General features: G+C 48.4%; 1 protein-coding gene across 1 annotated transcript in view; it reads right to left on the reverse strand.

Annotated features, from left to right (window-relative positions):
* Positions 1-659: 659 nt before the first annotated feature.
* The window catches only part of LOC306744712 (neural-cadherin), a gene marked incomplete at both ends in the record, with an annotated part of 89,577 nt that continues 64,900 nt past the window's right edge, over positions 660-25,336 (reverse strand). Inside the window, 18 exons of the mRNA XM_079227394.1 lie at positions 660-1,301; positions 1,968-2,125; positions 3,566-3,816; positions 4,068-4,248; positions 4,476-4,740; positions 4,816-4,982; positions 6,271-6,451; positions 6,739-6,850; positions 6,941-7,020; positions 7,249-7,370; positions 8,361-8,575; positions 9,733-10,022; positions 13,080-13,318; positions 13,767-13,951; positions 15,854-15,947; positions 16,373-17,369; positions 18,232-18,861; positions 21,467-21,750. Of these exons, the coding sequence (XP_079083520.1) occupies positions 660-1,301; positions 1,968-2,125; positions 3,566-3,816; positions 4,068-4,248; positions 4,476-4,740; positions 4,816-4,982; positions 6,271-6,451; positions 6,739-6,850; positions 6,941-7,020; positions 7,249-7,370; positions 8,361-8,575; positions 9,733-10,022; positions 13,080-13,318; positions 13,767-13,951; positions 15,854-15,947; positions 16,373-17,369; positions 18,232-18,861; positions 21,467-21,750 (5,093 nt within the window). The remainder of the gene's footprint in view (positions 1,302-1,967; positions 2,126-3,565; positions 3,817-4,067; positions 4,249-4,475; positions 4,741-4,815; positions 4,983-6,270; positions 6,452-6,738; positions 6,851-6,940; positions 7,021-7,248; positions 7,371-8,360; positions 8,576-9,732; positions 10,023-13,079; positions 13,319-13,766; positions 13,952-15,853; positions 15,948-16,372; positions 17,370-18,231; positions 18,862-21,466; positions 21,751-25,336) is intronic.

The raw sequence follows: 25,336 nt of genomic DNA on the forward strand, positions 1-25,336 counted from the left end.
GACGTGGAGAGTTTACTTTCAGAATAACACGTTTAGAACGCAGAACTGAACACGTCTGCTCCGAGGAACGTGAATCTGGCCTCGACAATATAAAAATAAGGATGTTTATTTATAAAAGTCTCCGATTCAAATTAAATTCCAAATTGTGCGCAACACACAAGCAGGGTTTCTTTTGAATTGGGCTTCAGTGTGATTCGTTAATTTAGCAGACATTTGCAATATAAAAATGTTCTTTTTTTTATACTAATAGTGTGCGACTCGTCCCGTTTTTGTACTCTGGTTTCGTTTCGGATGTGAACGCAGCTCCAAGTCCCTCGCTAAAGAATCGGAATCTGCAACAAAAATCACAATAAAACAAAGCATTGGGTGTTAGGAAAGAGTGTCAGTCAAAAAACTGTGTTGTTCGGTTCAAAAATGGAAAAAAATATCATTTTATGGCAAAACATTGGCCGATTTGGGCATGCTGGGTATCGACATGATCAGGAGCTTCCGGGTGTGCTCTATGACTCGGAGCTGCGTTCACGTCCGAAACGAAACCAGAGTGGCGAGGGACTCAGATCTGCGGCGGCAGTGCCCCCCCTAGTGGTGGTGTGGTGGGTGGCGCCCCCTAGTGGTGGTGTGGCGGGCGGCGCCCCCTAGTGGTCGTGCGGCAGTTCCCCCTAGTGGTGGTGCGGCAGGCGCTCGTGACTGTGGCTCCTCTGCATGTAGGCCACGGCGTCCTGGTACGTGAGGGCCAGCTGGGGCCGGTCGTACAAGTCGCTCAGCGCCTGGAACTTGGGGCCCCACCGCGACAGCCTGTCGGCCGCGAAGCCGCCGCCATCCTCGTCCTCCTCGTTCGCGCCCCCGTCCTCGTCCATGAGAATGTTCCCGCGCGATGCGGCCGACCCCAGCGAGCTGAGGCTTCCCGCCGCCGACCCCTCGCCCTCCACGTGCCACACCTGGCAGGCGTCCGGCGGCAGCGCCGCGGCGTCGTGGTCCGCCTCCCAGACGATGCGCGCCACGTAGCTCTGGAAGTCCACGCGGGAGCGAGAGTCCGCGTGGCCGTCGCTGGCGGCGTGCTGCTGGTGGAGGAGGTGGTGTTGGTGGTGTTGGTGGTGTTGGTGGGTGCTGAGGTGTTGGTGGGTGCTGAGGTGTTGGTGGGTGCTGAGGTAGGGAGCGCCGGAGCTGCAGGAGGAGCCGGACGGGTGCACCTCCTCCTGGGACCCAGGGGAGGACTTGATGAGCGGGGCCGTGGTGCAGGACGAGGACTGAGAAAGACTGGAACCCAGAGGACGCTTCAGCTCGGTGATGTCGTAGCCGTTCTGGAAGGAGGTAAGGAGGTTAGGGAGGAGGGAGGTAGGAGGTGAAGGAGGAAGGAGGTAAGGGAGGAAGGAGGTAAGGGGATTTAGAAGTCTTCATATATACACATATACTTATTTTAGATACATAGAGAGACATACAAGTCTTAAGATCTCGTCCGCCCTTCACCCTGGTGGCCCATTCACCATGGTAACCAGTGACCTGGTTAAAACCTGAAAGGGTTTTTACTATCTTTATTTGGGGAGTTTTTCCTGAACCGATGTGAGGTCACATGTTGGGCTATATAAAATAAACTGAATTGAATTGAATTGACCTGTGTCTATGAAGCAATAGCTGCTCTCAAGTATGTCAAAAATACAGAAATGACTCCTCAATAACCTCAATAACACATCTTACTACTGGTAATGTTGGCATATTTATATATATATACATATATATATACATATATATGTATATATATATATATATATATATATATATATATATATATATATATAATGTACCTCAATAACCTCAATATCACATCTCTCTACCGGTAATATATATATTGCGACGTCTTTCGGCAGTAGTCGCCACACCATCAAGATTTCTTGCGAAATTAAAGCTGTTATGTAAAGAGTGTGTGTGCGTGTGTGTGTGTGTGTGTGTGTGTGTGTGTGTGTGTGTACCTGGTCCTGCTCGCCCCCCCCCTCCTCGTTGTAGTTCAGGATGTTCTCTCTGATGTCCTCCCAGCTCTCGTGTTCAGCGGGGATGTGATAAACTCCTCTCTTCCTGAACTTGTTACGGCTTCCTTTCTGGTTCCAGACCGTCACCGCCACCAGCACCGCTGCACACACACACACACACACACACACACACACACACACACACACACACACACACACACACAGTGTTAATGTGCACCACCGGGACGGTTTCACTTCCTTCCTGCACGTTTCAGGCTCATTGAAGCTCGTTTGGCCTCGACATGTATTCATATATATTTGAGTTATTCAGAAACATCTGTTATTATTAGTTATTTATTAGTTAGTTAGTGGAATCGTTAACATCTTTAAACTCTGTGAGACACCGGGTCCTCTTCAGGGGGAGCAGGAAGCAAGGGCTGATGGGAAATTAAGTCTTATTCACTGGAACAATTCTTAAAAGGATATATTATGTGTACTATATATTATTATTATTTTTTTTAAATTGTATTATTAAGAAGAGGAAGAAGAAGATGAGGAAGAGGAAGAAGAGTGTATAGATCAAAGTGTCATTGTTCTTATAGATTTTATTTGTAATTTATTACATTTCACATCATTTTATTGTCTCTATGGTCTCAAATGCATTTGATTTGTTTCATTAATTTGTTGTTCACAGTTCTCTTTGAACCTCACTACCTCTAAAAGGTGCCACACGGATAAAGATTGATTGATTGATGACAGTTTTTATTGTATGAATTGACTGTTTAAAACACACAAAAGTCACACAATAACACCAACAGTTGGAGGCTAAAGTCTCTGGCTTCGTCTACACTTCTCTGCTGGCCCTTTAGCTCCTCTGATGTCCTCAATGACATTCAGACTTTACGTAACTAGAACCTCTCTCTGTGTTCACGATCAATAATCGCTAATGGGAAAAACAAAACGTATTGATCACAACTGTTCAGAACAAAAGGTCCTCAGAGGTCAACTGGGTCTCACTGGGGACCTTTTTAGAATATTAGAATAATCTTTTTACGCGTTTGACTGATTTATATATTCTGCAATCGTAAAAAAAAAAACTGTTGTAATATTAAATGTTAGTTGAAATAAGTTCACTTATTAAAATAAAATAAAATAAAATTGTTTTTTGTTGTCACTAGTTCTTCTATTTACCCCCCCCCCCCTCCCCCCCCCAGGAAATAGTGCAATTTCTTTTAAACATAAAAGTAAAATTTCTCACTGTTTTTTATCACCAAAAACAGTAAAACAATAAGTAGGCTCTTTATAGGGAGGAAGGAAGTAAGGAGGTAAGGGAGGTAAGGGAGGAAGGAGGTAAAGGAGGAAGGAGGTAAGGGAGGAAGGAGGTAAGGGAGGAATGAGGTAAGGAAGGAAGGAGGTAAGGCAGGTAGGAGGTAAGGGAGGAAGGAGGTAAGGGAGGAAGGAGGCAAGGAAGTAAGGAGGTAAGGAAGGAAGGAGGTAAGGAAGGAAGGAGGTAAGGCAGGTAGGAGGTAAGGGAGGAAAACAGTAAAACATTAAGCGGGCTCTTTCATTCTTTAACTGTCCTTCATGACAAACTCTCTTACCGAAGAAGACGAGCAGACACATGCTGATGGCCAGGATGGAGCTGGGGCTGAGGGCGGCCAGCCGGTGACCTTTGACCTGACCCAGCTCGCAGCGCTGGCCGCTGAAGCCGTCCTGGCACCGGCACCGGTAGCTGTCGGCCGACAGCGCCTGGCAGACGCCGCCGTTGCGGCAGGAAGAAGCTCCGCAGGGCGACGGCACGCAGCGCTGCTGACCGGAGTCCTCCGTCACGGTCACCTGACCGCCGGGGCACCTGGGAAACGTAGAGTAGAGAGTAGAGTCAAAGACGTCAGAAAAAAACCAGTGATTTGGGATCAGGAGGCAATTCTCTCTCCTGACCACCAGGGGGCGACTCCTCTGGTTGTATAGAAGTCTATGCTTCATGTGTTAAAGCTACATTCTCTCTCCTGACCACCAGGGGGCGACTCCTCTGGTTGTATAGAAGTCGATGCTTCATGTGCTAAAGCTGCATTCTCTCTCCTGACCACTACTACTGTCTCTTACTTGCACTGGTGTTTCCTCCACAGGTCGATGCAGCGCAGCGGGCTGCGGCACGGTCGGCCGCTGCAGGCATCGCTGGAGCACCCCGGGGTGACGCCCCGCCTCTCCAGCACCGTCACCGAGTCCTGGCTCCGCCCGTCCAGAGGCAGCACCTGAGCGTTAAAACGAACGTCCCGCAGACAACCTGCGAGACGGAGAAACGTATAATATGTCAAATCAGCTGGTTTACTTTATGTTTACTGGAACTAATCAAGAGGAGGAAGAGGAGGAGGAGGATGAGGGGGAGGATGAGGAGGGAGAAGAAAATAGGAGGAAGAAAAGGGAGAGGAGGAGGAGGAGGAAGATGAGGAGAAAGAGGAGGTTCATTAAATGAAGAAACCAGTAGAATCCAGAACCAGAACCAGAACTCACCCTGAAAGTCGGCCTTGTCTCCGGCGTTCGGCTCTCCGCCGACCTCCACGCTGGCCGGGTGAAGCAGGATCTCCCGCCGCCGCCCCAGCCGGGCCTCGACCTCCCGCGAGCCGCCGCCGCGCTCCAGCCGCAGCCGGAACATGTTGTCATGGCGATCGAGGCCGACCAGCACCCACTGACCCACGTCCACCCGCTGGCCCGGGAGCCGCAGGGAGCGGGCGCCGTCACCCAGGTCCACCCGAACGGAGAGGTGGCCCTCCGTGATCTGAGAGAGGGAGAGAGAGGGAGTGAGACATCGATGACAGGGTCTCCGTGAGGTTAAAGGTCAGCGCGTACTGACCTCCAGCACGATGGACTCTCTGGCCTCTCTGGACGTCACGGAGAGCAGCGTCCCCGAGGAGGAGCGCGTCCGGAGGAGCAGCTGAACGCTGGAGCGCCGAGAGCTGCCGCCTCCTCGCAGCTGGAGACGCACCACGCTGCCGGAGTCGAAGGAGAACTCTGGGACGACTGAGGAGGAGGAGGAGGAGGAGGAGAAGTAAATTTCCTTTCAAAATAAACTTCCATCCTCACAGGAAACAAAGATGGCGGTTAAAGAACTAAAAGTACAAAACGTTGACATCTGGGCCGATTCTCAATACCAAGTACGCTAAGTCCAGACTGAGTAGCAGTTGTCACTCAATAAAATATTTGAGAACCATTCAATCCGTTGTGTGCTGGTCTTTGTGCGAGGGGAAACACCACGGGCGCAACGGGAACACGTTAACCTGGCGCCCAACGTGGGGCCCCTTAAAGAAAGCACATGAAGAGGAACGAGCAAAACCCAGATCTGCCCACCGCTGGGGCCGATGCTGGGTGGGATCGCAGCGATGCAGCGGGACCAGGCGGAGGCAAACCGGCACTTCCTGGAGGCGTTCCTGTCCCGGGCAAATACTGACACCCTTCCCAACCCACGGGTGGTCCCTCAAACACCATGGCAGGAGTGCTGGAGGTGCGGGCGGCCCGGACACTTCCGGAGGGAGTGTCCACTGATGGAAGTGGGCCAGGTGATTTGGGTTGCCGGCTCTCCAACACCCTCCCCGGTCCGGGGGCGACATACCGTGTTCCGGTAAGGATCCAGGGGGGTACGCATCAGGCAATGGTGGATTCAGTTGGTGCGCGTCCTGCCTGGAGTGTCAATTGGTAAACCAACCGGCCATTCCGAGGGCGCCTTTGCGTCCTCTGCCATTAATGGAGGTGCCGTTCGAGCGAATAGCCATTTCACCGGAGCGCACGCGGATACCGCTTTGTGTTAGTCCTGGTGGATTACGCAACACGATATCCGGAGGCAGTGCCGTTGCGCAACATTTCTGCAAAGAGTGTCGCGCAGGCTCTGTTTCAGGTCATCTCCCGAGTCCGAATCCCGAAAGAGATTCTGACTGACCAGGGCACCTCGTTCATGTCAAGAACACTGAGAGAACTTTACGGGTTACTGGGCGTTACATCTATACGGACCAGTGTGGTCTGGAGGAGCGTCTGAATAAGACTTCAGAACACAAGTCCATGAGAACACAAGGACACAAGAACACACAAGAACACAAGGACACAAGGACACAAGAACACACAAGAACACAAGAACACGAGAACACAAGAACACAAGAACACAAGAACACACGTACAGATAAGAAACGTCCCTTGGCTTCTTGTTGGACTTGTTTATAGTCTTTTTACTTCCTGGTTCAAGATGATGTGAATTACATATGACGTGGTTTCATGGGACATCTACAAAGAACACACACACACACACACACTCACTCACCGCTGTCACACTTGTGTCCGGTGAATCCCGGGTGGCACTCGCAGCTGAAGGAGCCCCAGTCGGCGAGGCAGGAGGCTCGAGCGCCGCAGGACGGACCGGACGCCGTCACGCACACGCCGTCTGTCAGCCGGCAGCCCGGAGCGCTGTCCACCTCCTCACCTGGGGACGCCAGGTCGTACACCTGAGGGGACATGAGGAGGCGTGAGAGAGACACCTGAGGACACGAGGAGGTGTGAGAGACACCTGAGGACACAAGGAGGTGAGAGAGAGAGACACCTGAGGAAACAAGGAGGTGAGAGAGACACCTGAGGACATGAGGAGGTGAGAGAGACACCTGAGGACACAAGAAGGCGTGAGAGACACCTGAGAACACAAGGAGGTGAGAGAGAGACACCTGAGGAAACAAGGAGATGTGAGAGACACCTGAGGACAGAAGGAGGTGAGAGAGAGACACCTGAGGAAAGTTACCTGGCTGTCCACCACCAGGTTGCGGATGCAGCCGGTGAAACTGCGATAACGTCGATGAGGAGAAGTTTCCTTCACTCCTCCAAGCTGAAGAGGCTGGAAGACATTCAGGTACCTGAGGAAGATGAGGAGGAGGAAGAGTATTTAGATCAAAGCGTCCCTACATTAGATTTAAATATGTAGTCCAGGTTCTCCAGGTTCTCACCTCTGCTCTCCGGGCGTCTCTCCTGAAGCTCTGCAGCCGGACTCGTCCCCCCCACACTGGTCCAGGATCAGCTGGACGACCTACAGGCGGACACACACACACACACACACACACACACACACACACACACACACACACACACACACACACAAACACACAAACACACTGAATCTTCTGGACGATCTGGGCTTTCATCACATCAATTTTATTTTTTTCTACGTGTCTTATTTAAAATCGGATATGAGGAGAGGAGAGGAGAGAGGAGGGAGGAGAGAGGAGAGAGGAGAGAGGAGAGGAGGAGTCGCTACCTTTCCATCGCTCAGGATGTCGAGGCGATGCCAGCGCTGGTCGGTGACGGTGGATTCCAGCGTCAGTGTCAGCGTTCCTGATCCGTGGTTGATGCTCAGAGCCGGAACGCCGTTCCTCACCTCTGAAAGAGGAGGAGACTCTTTAGTTCTGCTTCCACAGAGAAACCACACGAGTGGAGCGAGCTGGAGACGCTCCACATCCTCTGCTTCCACAGAGAAACCACGTGAGTGGAGCGAGCTGGAGACGCTCCACATCCTCTGCTTCCACAGAGAAACCACGCGAGTGGAGCGAGCTGGAGACGCTCCATATCCTCTGCTTCCACAGAGAAACCACACGAGTGGAGCGAGCTGGAGCGAGCTGGAGACGCTCCACATCCTCTGCTTCCTGTCTGGGAGCTCTGAGGACTGTTTGTCTCAAGAAAACCTCAAAACCTCCTTTGATCCCAAACGTCCGGATCGACCTCCTCATGAGAAGTATTTTATCGTCAAAAACACAGGAAGGAAAACGTCTCTATCGTCCTCCTGAGAAAACCTCCGGTCCCTTCTTCGGTTTATTATTTATGAACGTTGCTATTTTTATTTATCATTTGTTATATTGTTGCATTGTAACTTGTCATTAATGCCACACATTTAAATGATTTAAATGATTAATCAAAGGTTGTGCCGCCAACAAAAGCTCCCAATAAATATTTATATGTATCTGAACAAAAAGAAAGAAGTTGTTTCTTCCTGCTGTGTTAAAGTTAAAGTGATGCAGTGTAGTGAGCGATGAAGTCTGAAACACGGAACCTGCGTTCTCTCTAATGTCCACCAGGGGGCGACCTGCCAGTTGCATGACAAACAGTCTTATTAAAATAAACTTCCATCTTTACAGGAAACAAGTTAGTTAAGTTTAGACAACAAAACTACGTAATTATGTTCAATAAAAGACACACAGGAACCTTATCCATTTTCTGCAGGTGCTCTGTGTAGAACTTGGCCTCTAGATGAAAACCTTCGATCTTTGATTAATTATTACGATGTTATGCAAACCCAAACTGGAAATCCTGGAGGCCGAGACGCGCTCAGATTACAGGTAAATGCCGTTATAACGTCGTTAACGGTGAACTCACCCACGGCGATGAAGTCCTCTGGCTCCCCGGAGTGGGCGGGGCCGAGCGGCCCGTCGTACAGCAGCAGCCCGTCGGGCGACTCGGCCAGGAACTCCAGGGAGACGCGGCTCTGGAAGCAAAGCATGATGGGAGGGAACCAGGCGTAGCCCCGCCCACCGAAGCTGCGTTTGGTCTGCTGGCACTCGGGCCCGTCGAACATGGACGGACAGTTACACCTGAGAGGGAGACACAGTTATTTCATGTTATCACCGGAAGATTCTTTATGCATTATGTTGAGATCTGAGTGAAGTTGAGGATCCATAAATATCAGGACCGGCTTCTGAAGACACAATGGTTCAAAGAGATGATCTAAAATGTGGAAAATTGTAAATAAATCATCTCAGATTCTTCTAACTGCTGACACATAAAACATATGCATGTCAGGGCGAGAGACACGACTCAAGAGTTAAGTTAAAATCCTATTTAAATGTTTTGTTCCATACTATTTATTACTTTCTGTCGTCGTTATCGCACTAAATAAAGCTTTTTTTTCACACTGACAGGATACAAACTCCCTCCTTTGTTATATTCTGATTTTATTCAGTATTTTTTGGGGTCATTAAAACATCACATTTTATTTATATTTCGTCTAAAGAATATATTTGGAAGTGTTTTTTTCTGCAGGTCTCAAACCCACAAACAGAACGCGACCTGTTCTCCATCTGAAGCGACGCAACACGTTCAAAATACTTTCAGCACTTTTCTTTTCAGACGTGCAACATTAATTCAAATGACCCGAGAGACCAAATCCACCAGAAAACACAGTTTATTTATTATAATTCTGTTAATTAAAAGTAACTGCGGTGAATATTCATCTGTGTTAAAAGGATTTAAATTTTCTTTTAGAGCGTAAGAAAGAGAAGAGAGGAACCGTCTGTCAGACTGAACTGAGTTTCATATTAAAAACATTAAAATGATCATTAAAATACACGAAGAAGGAGATTTGAGCTGGAGGAACCTCTCCGCTCTTAAAACATCACGCAAAAGAAAAGAGGATTAAAAAACAGTTAAGAATTAATTAAAGACAACAGCAAACAGAAAAGTCTTTAATCTAGATTTAAAGGAGCTGAGGGTCTCTAAGGTCAATAAACATGCAAACAGATAATTAGGAATATTGTCTTTTTTTTCGGAATCAGGGCAAAAATAAAACTGAATATTTGGTAAGAAACCCTTTTCTTGCTATAATAAAGCTTTTATTGGCAATAATATCTGTAGTTTCCACATTATGTGACATTCCCATCTGCACAGTTATATCTGGTCCTGGCTGCATGAGTGGAAAATTAAAAATAAACCAGAGACAGAACCGGATCCAGGACTTCCCTCAGACCCGTACCTGTAGCCCAGCGGTCCGTCCTGGCAGGTCCCCCCGTTGAGGCAGGGGCTGGCGGTCTGGGCGGAGCACGGCAGGTGGACCGCCTCTCGGCCCCGGCAGCCGCACCGCGCCGCCGTGGAGGCCGCCAGCGACACCAGCGAGGTGTTGCCGGTGCTGAGCGCCACGGGGGCGGAGCTAAAGGAAACCTCGCTGCTGCAGCCACCGGACGCGCCGCCGGACGCGCCGCAGGCGGCGGATGGACATTCGTCGACGCCCACCTGAGAGATTGACGCCCCCAACGCGGCCTCCAGCTGCAAGAGAGGCGGGAAATAAGGTATTAGAAATGTTTCCGCACCAAGCTAACAATGAGTACATCGCGAGCTAGCATAGCATGAAGCTAACGGAACTAAATCTAGCCCGAAACGACAACTACAAGGAAAGTAAATGCGACTTAAATATAACCAACAGAAGCTAAATTATGAAAATAAAACTGATGTTTCTCTATGTGAAGTATAGACCATGTCATGTAAATCCGATGCCGCGTGGCTGATTTCCTTTCGCCAGTAGGTGGCGCTATAACAATGTGAACATTTCTTCATGTACATGTGATCAGGCCTGGACCAGCATCATGCATGAGACATTTTGGGCGGATTGCATCATGCATCTAGGAGATACAACAGATTTATATTTCTAAAACATAGCAAACCGCACAAAATGGGTGTGTCTTAGGGTCCACGCCACGTCTAGGCCGTTCACCGAAAGCGCGCAATTAGCACAACTTAAGCTCATAAGGGTCTTGAGACCATTCTTGAATAGAATTAAAGTCGATCGCATACATATTCTAGGAGGAGTTTGTGAAAGTACAAACGCTGAAAATGGCGAATAATGACAAAAATGCCCAAAACGTCATTAATAAATACATGGAGAAATGTCTGTACTTCATGTAAATGTTAACAGGTTACGCTGCACGACTCAATGATTCTTGGCGTTTTGTTAAAAGCCTTCATGAGATCTCCATGAGGTCTTCTCTGCTGTTGTCTCTCAAAACAGAAAACAGATCTTAGCTCAACATTGAGCATTAATTGAGAGCCGTATCAAATCTACAACCTCGTTTATAAAGATGTGTAGAGGAAAGCAGCTCACTGCTCCACTAACACTGACACAACCTGATCTCACACATCTCACTCGTTCTGTTTCACAGGTTGAACGTTGTTGTTTTCATCATGAAAATATATTCAGATTCAGAACATTGTCCTTCCTCCAAAGTGGGGCGTGACAGAAAAGGTTTTAGATCCACAGTTCTAACCTGAGATAATTAAAGACGCGCCTTTCTTCTGCAGCATCTGATGCTGGAATTATTTATAACCACACTGTGTGTGGCATTCATCCTCAATACTTTGCTCATATATTTCATTAAATACGCTGCATCACAGATTCAGAGCCTTTTGGATGATTTTTGCTGATTTTCAGTGTTTTAACATTGTTGTTTTTTCTAAATACAAATATATACATTTGGGCTGCAACATATTTTAAAATTATTTTCATTATTCTATATTTTTCCAGGTTAATCGATTGATGGTTTAGTCCGTAACATGTACGAAACGATTAGAGAAAATGACTCCAAGAGTCCATCAAGATGTCTTCAAAATGCTTAAAGACAACAGACACGTTTCACATCAGCTGTTAGTCAACGAGTGAATTACAGCTTGGATTATAGATACGTATTCTTATTGTCTAAACCTAGCAGAGTGGTTTCCTGCAACGGCAGAAGTTTATTTTGAAAAGACTGTTTCCTGTAAAGACAGAAGTTTATTTTGAAAAGACTGTTTCCTGTAATGACAGAAGTTTATTTTGAAAAGATTGTTTCCTGTAATGACAGAAGTTTATTTTGAAAAGACTGTTTCCTGTAATGACAGAAGTTTATTTTGAAAAGACTGTTTCCTGTAATGACAGAAGTTTATTTTGAAAAGACTGTTTCCTGTAATGATCATAAATTGATGGAAACTCATGAAAAGTGAAGCGTAACTTTTCTTCACACTTTGTTGAAGAAGCGTCTGTAGAACTCAGAGGAGAAAACATAAAACAACATGTCGTCTTCTTCTTCTTCTTCTTCTTCTTCTTCTTCTTCTTCTTCTTCTTCTTCTTCTTGTCTCATCTGTGAGTCTTTATTCTTTAATTAGCTTCAGTTTATTTTTAATTGTGCTTTTCTTTGGCACTTTAATGATTGTTTTCATGCTGTTATCAACGCCATCAAAATCAGCTGAGAGCCTGTGAGCGTGCATGTCAAATGTTGTGTGTGTGTGTGTGTGTGTGTGTGTGAAGAGACGTGTCATCACGCCGTGTTCTCCTTCTCACATGCGTGTGAACCGGTACGTGTTAAGAGTCCCTCAGTGCCGACTGGAAGGCTCAGATGAAGTGTGAACGTGACGTTTAATTAAAGTGTAATAATCTGCTTTTACACTAATTTAATATCTTTTGGTTAAATGAACAGAATAAGAATAATATATTTTAACTTTTAACTTTCCCTTAAATTTCTTAAAATTCTCCATAAAAAAGATTCCCATCAAAACTTTTCATCATTGAATTGAAGTGATCCGTTTGTGATGATTTCGTCCCGTTGGACCTGTCAGCTCTCCTCACCTGTCCCGCCTCTCCTCACCTGTCCCGCCTCTCCTCTCCTCACCTATCCCGCCTCTCCTCACCTGTCCCGCCTCTCCTCTCCTCACCTGTCCCGCCTCTCCTCTCCTCACCTGTCCCGCCTCTCCTCTTATCACCTGTCCCGCCTCTCCTCTTATCACCTGTCCCGCCTCTCCTCTCCTCACCTGTCCCGCCTCTCCTCTCCTCACCTGTCCCGCCTCTCCTCTCCTCACCTGTCCCGCCTCTCCTCTTATCACCTGTCCCGCCTCTCCTCTCTTCACCTGTCCCCCCTCTCTTCACCTGTCCCGCCTCTCCTCACCTGTCCCGCCTCCCCTCCCCTGTCCCGCCTCTCCTCACCTGTCCCGCCTCCCCTCACCTGTCAGCTCCCCTCACCTGTCAGCTCTCCTCACCTGTCAGCTCTCCTCACCTGTCCCGCCTCTCCACACCTGTCCCGCCTGTCTTCACCTGTCCCGCCTCTCTTCACCTGTCCCGCCTCCCCTCCCCTGTCCCGCCTCTCTTCACCTGTCCCGCCTCCCTTCACCTGTCAGCTCCCTTCACCTGTCAGCTCCCCTCCCCTGTCCCGCCTCCCCTCACCTGTCAGCTCCCCTCACCTGTCAGCTCCCCTCACCTGTCCCGCCTCCCCTCACCTGTCAGCTCCCCTCACCTGTCCTGCCTCAGCTCCCCTCACCTGTCCTGCCTCAGCTCCCCTCACCTGTCCTGCCTCTTCTCACCTGCGCTCTGTTAGCCGCTGCGTATCCGAGCAGCTTCTCCGTTGTTGACCCGCGAGCTGAGAACCAAACGTCCAGCTCCTTCTCGCCCGGCCGGCCGGCGTCGCCCACCGAGAAGATCTGAACGTCCAGCGGCAAAGTCTGCAGCAGGTCGGCCAGCGCCCGACCCAGACGGGAGAACGGACTCCCTGCTCCTCCTCCTGCTCCTCCTCCACTGCTGAAAAACTCCTCCACCGTCATGTCTGCAGGAGAGAGGAAGAGGAGGATGAGGAGGAAGAGGATGAAGAGGAGGAGAAGGAGGAGGATGAGGAGGAACAGATGTATTTATCAGCAGGGCAGTCAAGACAAAATACAATGTGATATTCATACTTATAATAATAAAATAGAAGAAAGGGTGAAAAATAATGAAAGAAATGAAGTAACGACAGAAAGAAGGAAGGAAGGTTAGAATGAAAGACAAAAATAAGTAAGTAACGAGGGAAGAAAAGAGGGGACAAAATAAGGAAGGAAGGAAAAAAGAGAGGAGATAGGAAATGAAGAGAAAGAAAGACAGGAAGTGAGGATGAGGAAGGAAGGAAAGAAGATGAAGGAAAGAAAAGAAATTAAAGAAAGAAATAAAGGAAGATCATTGTGAAAAGGTGAAATTATAAAGGGAATATTTCCCATCATGCAGCGGGGCGAGGGACTCACTGTGGACCCGGAGCGAGGCGGCGTTCCTCAGGGCGTCCGGCTGCAGCGCCCTCACCTCCACCTGAGCCGTGGAGCTGACGTCGGGCCAGGTGAGGTCCGACACGCGCACCTGCAGCCGGTACGAGCCGGGGGGGGCGCCGGGCCTCAGGCTGAGCCGACCCGAGGTCCGGTTCAGGCCGAACCACCTGGGGAGAGACACAGTTAACTTCTATACAACCAGAGGAGGGCCGGGCCTCAGGCTGAGCCGACCCGAGGTCCGGTTCAGGCCGAACCACCTGAGGAGAGACACAGGTACTAAAGGGTCACCTTCTATTAGCTATTTATTTATTTTATTTATTAATTTTATTCATTTATTTCAATTATTTATTTAATTTTCTTTATTTTTCTTTATTTAATTTAATTAATTATTTCTTTCAACAGATGTTACAAAATATTTTAGACTATTTGTATTAATGCAATATGTAATATTTATATATAAATATTAGTATATGCTAGTATAGTATACATATTTTTTATATATTTATTTATACTGCACATTTTTTATATGGCCATATTAGGCCATTAGAGAAAATACCGCTTCTATACAACCAGAGGAGTCGCCCCCTGGTGGTCAGGAGAGAGAATGCAGCTTTAACACATGACTCTTTGGCTTCACTTTAAGAAGTTGTCTCCTGGTCCTCTGGCAGCACCAGTTGGATCTTCTGTCCATCTCAACTTCTCTTCTTCAAACACTGAGAGGAGGAGAACGAGGAGACGTAACGTTTTGGATCAACCCCAAACCAACGGGAGGTCTCTCCTCTTCAAAGTGCACCAATGTTTGTTCGTAAGATGCGCCTGGAGAACAAATTGCCATCCGCCGCCCGCTTCAGGACGGTAGAACCCTCGCCGGCGGTTCCCTCGCTTCCCTTGGTTCCCTTTGTCTCGTTAACAGGAGGCGGCGAGGAGCTCAATCAGGCTTTTGTTTCAACGCCGTCCGACCGAAGCCTCATCAAACACAACGAGCTTCACTGGGAATCTTCAATACGGCGCCTTATGAAGTATTAATAGCTGCTCCTGACAAGTCAGATCCTTCTTCACTCCGTCTTTGGTTCTAACCTTCAAACTGCCTGTTCCTCCTCTTTGTTCTGCCTCCTCCTCTCTATATTTCATGGGCTTTATTTTTCCCTTTCTCTTGTCTTCTGGCTGCGTGTCACATGAAGGGGATCAAACCCTTCGTCACGTCTTCACCTCCGTCGTGTTCTCCCTTTGGTTTGTTTTCCCGGAAAGCTTCCGGTCCTCGTGAAGGAGCGAGAACCCACGACGACAGGCTGTGTCTTTGTTCATAACCGAGAGGTCGCAGGTCGATGCTCAACACAGGAAACGGTTCGGGTCGAGATAGAAGTCCTCGAGCTTTCAACAAAGAGTGAAAAGACTCAGAAATATGAATGAATCTCGTTATTAACCCGTAAACCCGTTTATTCCATCACTTTAAATGTTCACGCCGCAAAGCATTGTGGGGCGTCATGATCTCGTTTCCCCTGGTGAAGGAAGGTCCAGTGTTTCCTAGTGTAGTGGGGAACGCTCCCCAGAGAAGGGTTTTGAACGCAGCCCTATATAAAGGCACCTGTTTTCATGGCCTCTTTCCTTTTGGTCCCTGTCCGGGTCCTGTGGTGAGTTTTAGATATTATTTTATGGTTAGTAGTCTGAATCTTAATTTGTATGTTGCAGCATGGTGTTAGCCTTTAATCTCTGTTTAGCATTTGTAGGTTCACCTTCTGCTGTTTTGCCTGTTTTGTCTTTTAGTGTTGATGATTGTCTTCTATTCCTTTTAATAAACTTCTGGTTAATCTTATAAAACACGTCTCTGGCCCAATATCAGTAATATATCTGTGTCCTGAACAAATTCTAAAAACTGAATTTTAGGATTGTTAAACTTTTGTTTCTTGGGGTGCAAGGCCCCAGGTGGCGTTGTTGGTTCCCTTCCCTTCCCCTAAGACCTCGTCACACTAGGCTGAAGGAGCTGAGGAAGGAAGCATTGAAGCTCCTTCCTTTGTCTCCTTTGTTGTTTGTTTTCCTATCTCTACCTCCTTTTCCTCTCCTCCTCTCACCTGGATGGTTTCCCCTGGAACTGGAACACTTTGTCGCTCCAGTCGTCGAGGTCGGGGCACTGAACTCGTCCGAGTGTCGTCGTCATGAGAACGCCTGCCGGGAACCAGAGAGGAGTCAGTTGTGTTCAGGAGGCCAGATGTGCACTTATTAAAATTGCTCGCAGAAGGAGGGGGCCCTTCTAAAATAATAATAATAATAATAAATGTGAACGCAGCTGTCATCTCTTTAGCTGTGAATCAGCTGCCTTTTGAGCTTGTCACCTTCATGTTTGCTTCATGTTGTTGAGCTACGTGTGATTCTATCAGCCGGTTAACGTTTCATGTTGAAGGAAAAGGAAAAGGCCCCGAGAGGGAATCCACTAAAAATACATTATAAGAAAACCACAGTTTTGCCAGAAAAATTACAGAGAGGCTGAGAAACGTTAAATAAGTGATGGAGCGGGAGTACAAGGAGGAGAGTGAAGAGGAGTGATGTGGTTTAATGCATCATGACATTAAGTAAGAGAAATAAAATCGTACCCTCTTGGCTGTAGACGATGAAGTCGGTGTGTCCCGGCGAGTGAGGGTGGTCGTTCCTGTCGCCGATGACGACCGTCAGCGTGCTGGTGGAGCTCATTGGTGGAGAGCCGCTGTCAATCATGAGGATCGGGAGGCGGTACTCCTTCTGCCGCTCGCGGTCGAAGGTCCGGAGGGCGGTGACGGCCGCGCTGCCGTTGCGAAAGTCCGTCAGATTGAAGCTGGCGGCGTCCGAGGTGAGCGCGAGCAGCCGGATGGAGAACGGCGCTCCGTTGGCGGCGGTGTCGCGGTCGGCGGCGTGGAGGAGCAGCGAGGTGGCGTTCATCCGCACCGCCTGGGGCGCCGGCGCGTTCTCCCAAACGACCGGCCTGTAGGCGGCCTCGAACTCCGGCCCGTTGTCGTTGACGTCGAGCACGGCGACCGCGACGATGGCGGTGCCGGTCATGGGCGGGCTCCCGGCGTCCACGGCGAAGACCACGATCCGGTGCCGCGAGACCTTCTCCCTGTCGAGGGAGTCCGCCACCACCACCCAGCCGGACGGGTCGACCAGGAACTGACCGTAGGGGTCCGACTCCTTTGAGATGCTGTAAGCGAAGCGTCCGTTCTGGTCCGAGTCCAGATCGGACGCCGTGACCTGGGCCACGATCGTCCCCGCGGGGACGTCTTCATTCATCGGCGGCGACTCGTAGAACTGCGGCAGGAAGACGGGCGCGTGGTCGTTGGCGTCAGCCACCTGGACGAGGCAGTGGGCCAAGCCGAAGAAATCGGCGTCTTCGGCCTTCAGCGTCAGGTTGAACGTCCGCTCGCGGGGCTTCTCAAAGTCGACCTTCTTCTGGAGCTTTATCACGCCGCGGCGGTTCGCTCTGTCCGTCTCCACGAAGAACTTCCTGTCCTCGTCGCCGCCGACGATGCTGAAGGTCACGGCGGCGTTCTCCCCCTCGTCGCCGTCCGTGGCAGAAACCACGAGAACCTCGCTGTTCACCTCCAGGTCCTCCGTCACCTGAGAGAAGGAAAACGAGACGATGACTTTTTAATTCTATCTCGCATTTCTTTCCTATTACGTCTAAATGCTCAGTTCACGCCAAACGCTGTAAACATTTTCGGGAGTTTGATCACGGGTTCATTTGTTTTCAAGTGACTGGCTCGGATTGGTTTACTACAGCTAGGTCTGGGCGGTATGGCCAAAAATTCATATCGCGGTATTTTGTACGATTCTGGCGGTTTCATGGTATATCACGGTATTTATAAACAGATTCATCCATTCATCCATTCATCCAACTGAATAACTGTTGTGAGTGGTGAACAGCTGTTTGCACGTTGGTACATAGACGGTGTTCGGAAGCTAAACATGGAGAGCCTTAGGACCCAGGGGAATGTAGGTGAAAAACAGTTTCTTCTTGTTGGGATAGTGGGCAAGCTGTACCCAGCATGCAGTTTGGCAGTGTAATTATATAAATGTACAATTATTATTGTTACAAATTGTTTGTGTCACAAACTGTTGTGTTGTGGTGTTTTAACCTTGGGTTAGTTGTGGGTTATTAATTGTTATAACATTTTAACCATGATTAAAGTTAAAAGTTATAACCATGTCACGTAAGTAGCTCTGACCGCTGCACCCTCAGCAGTGAAAAATAAATTATGCTGCCTGCATAGAGACAGTTGTTGATAAAAATGATGACAAAATAATGATATAATGGTGGTGATTCGTAAATATCGATATAGGCAAGATGACAAACAAATCACTTTTAAAAAGCTTGTTTTCTGACTGGAGTTTGGATCGACCCGCGCTGGGCTATGCTAACATTGTAGCTGCTCCACGTAAATACGGCAGCGTTTGGCGTGAAGCACCTCTGTGGACTCACCTGAGCGGTGTAGAGCCGCTGAGTGAAGACAGGCGGGTGATCGTTGACGTCCGAAACCGTGATGGTGGCCGTGCCCGTCCCCGCCAGGCCCCCTCCGTCCCGGGCCTCCACCACCACCAGGTACCGTTCCTCCGCCTCGCGGTCCAGCGACCGCAGCACCGTGTAGATGGTCCCCGTGCTGGCGTTGATGGAGAACAGGTCGAGGTTGATCTCGTTGCGGACGTTCTCGGCGATGCTGTAGGTCAGCGCGGCGTTCTGGCCCTCGTTGGGGTCGTCCAGGTCCGTGGCGCGCATGTCCATAACGGAGGTGCCGGCGGGCGAATTCTCCGGCACCCGGCCGACGAAACACCCGTCCGCTTGCAGCACCGGGCACGGGAAGAAGGGCGCGTTGTCGTTGATGTCCGTGACCTCCAGCAGCACGTCGGCGAACCCCGTGAGTCCCGCTCCTCCCTCATCGGTGGCGAGGACGAGGAACCGCCAGGCCGGGCGCTCCTCGCGGTCCAGGCGCCGCTGGGCGTAGATTCTCCCGGTGCGTTCGTCAATGGTGAACTCGCCGCCGGCGCCTTGACCGTGGAGGGAGTAGCGGAGGGCGGTCTGGTCGGCCTCCTGGTCCGGGTCTGTGGCCGACACCTTGCAAAGAGACAGACGGGAAAGACCGGAATCTCTGGTAAATTATATTTATATATATTTAACCCCCAAAAACTTTTCATACACTTGTTTTTATTTCAAATACATTGTTGAGTTCAACAACAAAACTTCATTTTTTAGGTTCAAATCTTTTTTTCAAATGAACAAAACATATGACCTGGATTTAGCTCCATAGGTGTGCCTTATTGAAGGTGGGTGTGTCTTATTGAAGGTAGGTGTGTCTTATTGAAGGTGGGCATGTCTTATTGAAGGCGGGCGCGTCTTATTTAAGGTAGGTGTGTCTTTTTGAAGGTGGGCGTGCCTTATTGAAGGTGGGCGTGTCTTATTGAAGGCGGGCGCGTCTTATTTAAGGTAAACGTGTCTTATTGAAGGTAGATGTGTCTTATTGAAGGTGGGCGTGTCTTATTGAAGGTGGGCGTGTCTTATTGAAGGTAGACGTGTCTTATTGAAGGTACGTGTGTCTTATTGAAGGGGGTCATGTCTTATTGAAGGTGGGCGTGTCTTATTGAAGGTGGGCGTGTCTTATTGAAGGTGGGCGTGTCTTATTGAAGGTAGACGTGTCTTATTGAAGGTAGGTGTGTCTTATTGAAGGTGGTCATGTCTTATTGAAGGTGGGCGTGTCTTATTGAAGGTAGACGTGTCTTATTGAAGGTGGTCATGTCTTATTGAAGGTGGGCGTGTCTTATTGAAGGTAGACGTGTCTTATTGAAGGTGGGCGTGTCTTATTGAAGGTAGACGTGTCTTATTGAAGGTGGGCATGTCTTATTGAAGGTGGGCGTGTCTTATTGAAGGTAGACGTGTCTTATTGAAGGTGGGCATGTCTCTCTGCTCCAATCTTTGTTTTTTCAACCTTCACGTGTTCAGGTGATTTTCACCCGACGTTAGTGATAGACGGTGAAAACATTTCGATGTGTTTTAACATTGAAGGAGACTTTTCCTTCACAGGACAAGACTCACATGTCCCAGGAACATGTGGACCAAAGAACAAGTTTATAGCTCCTTTATTTATATTTTTAATCATGTTTTATTGACGATTCCCTAATGTTTCACCTGATTTTGAACCTTTTTTCAGGATCCCCGCCATGATACCTGTTTATCGTTTTCTGAGAAGTTTTATAGGGTAAAAAATAAGTATATTTTATCAGGTACATTATATCGGGTGAAATATACCCGACGATAGTGATGGTGTGACTATTTTTAACGTTAGTGTTCTCGGGTAAGGCATTTATCAAAATCTCCAAAACCTTTATTTTATTCTCTTTTCTTATCAAAACCCCCGGTTGAATTGCTTTATTTTCCTCATGTATACAAATGTCAAGCAGATAGTTGAGGCAGGAAGCTGATCCCCAACACAGGAGGAACATTCTGCAGACACACAATGCAATTAAAAGTTAATAGACGGCAGCGAAAGCAGAAGAGAAAGTCGACTTTTAGCCTTTCTTCTGCTCGCTCCTCACCGGAGAGTTTGTTTACTGAAGCCTTTGAAGTCCCTGACAGCCTGATGCAGGTAGACGAGATTGAAGATGAGCTGTCGCAGCGCCACAGAGGAGGAGGAGGAAGAGGAGGCAGCCGCGCAGGTGAAGTCACAAAATATATTCTTTCCAAATTAGATTTCCTCCCCTCCCTCCTCCTCCTCCTCCTCTTCCTCCTCCTCCTCTTCTCTCCTCTGCTGTATTGCATTAACACACGGGGCTCAAACACAACTGTGGAGAGGAAACCGAGCGCACATCAAATCAATTCCAACATTGGAAAAGTGTGTGTGTGTTGTGTGTGTGTGTGTGTGTGTGTGTGTGTGTGTGTGTGTGTCTCTCTTGACGGGGGTATCACTCCTCCCCCCTTCACACTTCCACCTCTCTGATCTGATTTAGCTCGGTGGCACATTGCACATTACCGGAGAGAGATGTGACGAAAAGGTGGAGCAAGAAGGAGGAAGAGGAGGAGGAGGAGGAGGATGAAGAGGAGGAGAAGGAGGAGGGGGAGAAGGAGAAGAAAAAGAAGGAAGAGGAGGAGAGGGAGAGGAGAAGATGAGGATGAAGAAGAGGAGGAGAAGAAGAAGGAAGAGGAGAAGAAGGATGAGGAGGAGGAGGAGAGGAAGAAGGATGAGGATGAGGAGGAGAGGAAGAAGGATGAGCATGAGGAGGAGAGGAAGAAGGAGGAGGAGGATGAGGAGGAAGAGGATGAAGAAGAAAAAGAAGAAGAAGAAGAAGAAGAAGAAGAAGAAGAAGAAGAAGAAGAAGAAGAAGAAGAAGAGGATGAAGAGGATAAAGAGGATAAAGAGAAGAAGGATGAAGAGGAGAAGAAGAAGAAGAAGAAGAAGAAGAAGAAGAAGAAGAAGAAGAAGAAGAAGAAGAAGAAGAGAAGAAGGATGAGGATGATGAGAAGAAGAAGAAGAAGAAGAAGAAGAAGAAGAAGAAGAAGAAGAAGAAGAAGAAGAAGAAGAAGAAGGATGAAGAGGAGAAGAAGACCACAGTAACCAGGAGGTGCTCCTCCTCCTCACACAGTAAACAGGTGCTCCTCCTCCTCTTCTTCCTCTTCCTCCTCCTCCTCCTCCTTCTCCTCCTCTTCCTCCTCCTCCCATAGCACTGACCTCCAGCAGCAGCACGGGCAGCAGGAGGCGCTCCTCCGTCACGTTGGCCCGATACTCCGTGCGGCTGAAGACGGGCGCCTCGTCGTTGCGGTTCAGCACCGTGACCTCCACCAGCGTCTCGTTCTCCCACTTCCCGTCGGACGCAACCAGCCGGAGCTCGAACCGCCGCTCCGCCTCGAAGTCCAGCGGCCGCGCCACGAAGATGCTGCCCACCTCGGGCTCCACGTCGAACGCACCCATGCTGTTGCCCGACGTGATCTGGTAGCGCAGCTTGGCGTTGGCGCCTGAAAGGAAAGGAAGCGGAGGTCAGGAGGAAACGAAGTGAAAGGAAGTGGAGGTCAGCGTGAGTTGGGTTCTGAGGTTTCTGTTGGATTCAAAGCTACCGTGAAGAACTTTGACTTTAGTGTTGGTTCTGGTGCCCCCTGTGGACTAAAGAGGTAGTGTTGGTTCTGCCCCCTGTGGACTAAAGAGGTAGTGTTGGTTCTGCCCCCTGTGGACTAAAGAGGTAGTGTTAGTTCTGCCCCCTGTGGACTAAAGAGGTAGTGTTGGTTCTAGGGCCCCCTGTGGACTAAAGAGGTAGTGTTGGTTCTGCCCCCTGTGGACTAAAGAGGTAGTGTTGGTTCTAGTGCCCCCTGTGGACTAAAGAGGTAGTGTTGGTTCTGGTGCCCCCTGTGGACTAAAGAGGTAGTGTTGGTTCTGGTGCCCCCTGTGGACTAAAGAGGTAGTGTTGGTTCTAGTGCCCCCTGTGGACTAAAGAGGTAGTGTTGGTTCTAGTGCCCCCTGTGGACTAAAGAGGTAGTGTTGGTTCTGGTGCCCCCTGTGGACTAAAGAGGTAGTGTTGGTTCTGGTGCCCCCTGTGGACTAAAGAGGTAGTGTTGGTTCTAGTGCCCCCTGTGGACTAAAGAGGTAGTGTTGGTTCTGCCCCCTGTGGACTAAAGAGGTAGTGTTGGTTCTAGTGCCCCCTGTGGACTAAAGAGGTAGTGTTGGTTCTGGTGCCCCCTGTGGACTAAAGAGGTAGTGTTGGTTCTGGTGCCCCCTGTGGACTAAAGAGGTAGTGTTGGTTCTAGTGCCCCCTGTGGACTAAAGAGGTAGTGTTGGTTCTAGCGCCCCCTGTGGACTAAAGAGGTAGTGTTGGTTCTAGTGCCCCCTGTGGACTAAAGAGGTAGTGTTGGTTCTGGTGTCCCCTGTGGACTAAAGACGTAGTGTTGGTTCTGGTGTCCCCTGTGGACTAAAGAGGTAGTGTTCGTTCTGCCCCCTGTGGACTAAAGAGGTAGTGTTGGTTCTGGTGTCCCCTGTGGACTAAAGAGGTAGTGTTGGTTCTGGTGTCCCCTGTGGACTAAAGAGGTAGTGTTCGTTCTGCCCCCTGTGGACTAAAGAGGTAGTGTTGGTTCTGGTGTCCCCTGTGGACTAAAGAGGTAGTGTTGGTTCTGGTGTCCCCTTTGGACTAAAGAGGTAGTGTTGGTTCTAGTGCCCCCTGTGGACTAAAGAGGTAGTGTTGGTTCTGGTGTCCCCTGTGGACTAAAGAGGTAGTGTTGGTTCTGGTGTCCCCTGTGGACTAAAGAGGTAGTGTTGGTTCTGGTGTCCCCTGTGGACTAAAGAGGTAGTGTTGGTTCTGGTGTCCCCTGTGGACTAAAGAGGTAGTGTTCGTTCTGCCCCCTGTGGACTAAAGAGGTAGTGTTGGTTCTAGCGCCCCCTGTGGACTAAAGAGGTAGTGTTGGTTCTAGCGCCCCCTGTGGACTAAAGAGGTAGTGTTGGTTCTGCCCCCTTTTCCTTTTCTGGCATCTTCGCTCTTTCGTTTCCTCCCTCCTTCTCTGTCCTCTAAACTTCTCTTTCCTTGGACTTTATCTCCTCATTTCCTTTCCACTCTTTCCTTCCTCTGCCCTTCTTTTCCCGATGAAGTAAATAAATGCCACACACACACACACACACACACACACACACACACACACACACACAGACACACACACACACACACACACACGTGTGTTCAGAGCCCAGAGGCAGGTCTGTCAGGGTCCGGTCTCAAGGAGACAAACACCATCTGTAGAGACATGGAGGACCTTCATTAACACACGGGAGAGTGTGTGTGTGTGTGCATGTGTGTGTGTGTGTGTGTGTGTGTGTGTGTGTGTGTGTGTGTGTGTGTGTGTGTGTGTGTGTGGAGCTTAAGTGCACCGGTCCGTCACCGCCCTCTGAGCACTATGCGTCGTGACACTCTGAGTGTGTGTGTGTTTGTGTAAATGTGTGTGTGAGCAGCTCCAGCGGTTTTGTGCCTCCGGCAGATTCTCTAATGATCAGACCGGCCATATGGGCACACACACACACACACACACACACACACACACACACACACACACACACACACACACACACACAGTGTTGATTTAACTCAAAACCTAGCAGGAGGCCCCAAAAAAACCCCGTCAGATTGAGGTCAGATCTCCGCTCCTGAGGAGGACCGGAGGGTGAAGTCGTCCCTGAGCGTCGTCTGCAGGTCGACGGTCTGCGGGGGAAAATACTTCACTGGAGGAAAAAGTTTAATTTCCATTTTAAAAACCTGCATTAGATGAGCTGCGGGACAAACTGCAGCAACGTTTTCTTTTACTCATCTTTTCAGAGGAACGTCCCCTCAAATGACTAATTTTTGCGCCTTTGACTTCCTTCAAGGTTCTTCACAAAACACCTGAAGGAAGATTTATGCTTTTTAAAAAAGGTGACGAGGGGCTTCTATACAACCAGAGGGGTCATCCCCTGGTGGTCAGGAGAGAGAATGCAGCTTTAACACATGAAGCATGTACTTCTATACAACCACAGGAGTCACCCTGGTGGTCAGGAGAGAGAATGCAGCTTCAACACATGACGCATAGACTTCTATACAACCAAAGGGGTCGCCCCCTGGTGGTCAGGAGAGAGAATGCAGCTTTAACACATTAAATCATAATTAGGACTCAGATGTTTCTGAAGACTCTGACATAATAATAATAATAATAATAATAGCTAGGATTTATATAGCGCCTTTCATGAAACCCAAGGACGCATAACAAAGACATAAATAAACATAACAAATGCAACAGTAGCTAGAGGACATAGGCTTTGGTGAAGAGGTGAGTTTTGAGGAGTTTTTTGAAGGTGTCCAGAGACGGTGTGTTGCGGAGCTCTATGGGGAGAGAGTTCCAGAGTGTGGGGGCTGTCACACTGAAGGCTCTATACATATACATACTCTGACTAAATAATACATGCATGTGTCACATCTCATAAAGCCCGATGCTCTGTGTAATATAATATGTTAACTGTGTGTCCGTTCCTTCCCACTAACGCCGGCTTTGAGCTGATAGACAACGTTCCATCAGTCACTGAAATAACCTCTCGTGCTTCTTTGTTCATGTTAGTCTCTGAACGCCGTCCTGTCTGGGTTCAGAACGTCTTCTGGTTACTGCAGCAATGCAAACCCAACATGAACACATTCGCTGTGATTTAATTGCACAAAGCGGATAAAAAAGATGCCGGAAAATGAAATATTGGTGCTGATTTGCAGAAAGAAAACATTTTTCTTTGAGTCTGGTTCTATCAGTGCTATGCTACGCTAACATTGTAGCGTCATACAGGCGTATATACGGCAACATATAAATATATACATAAACACATATATATATATATATACACACATATATATAAATATACATATATATACATTAATTATGAATATATATATATATATGTATATATATATATAAACATATATGCATATATAAATACATATTTAAATATATACATATATAAACACATCTATAGATAGATGTATAAATATATAAAAACATATATAATGATGTACCTATTTAAATATATATATGTGTATACATATATATTTAA

This window comes from Taurulus bubalis (assembly GCF_910589615.1).
Source record: "Taurulus bubalis genome assembly, chromosome: 12".
NCBI classification, from domain to species: Eukaryota; Metazoa; Chordata; class Actinopteri; order Perciformes; family Cottidae; genus Taurulus; species Taurulus bubalis.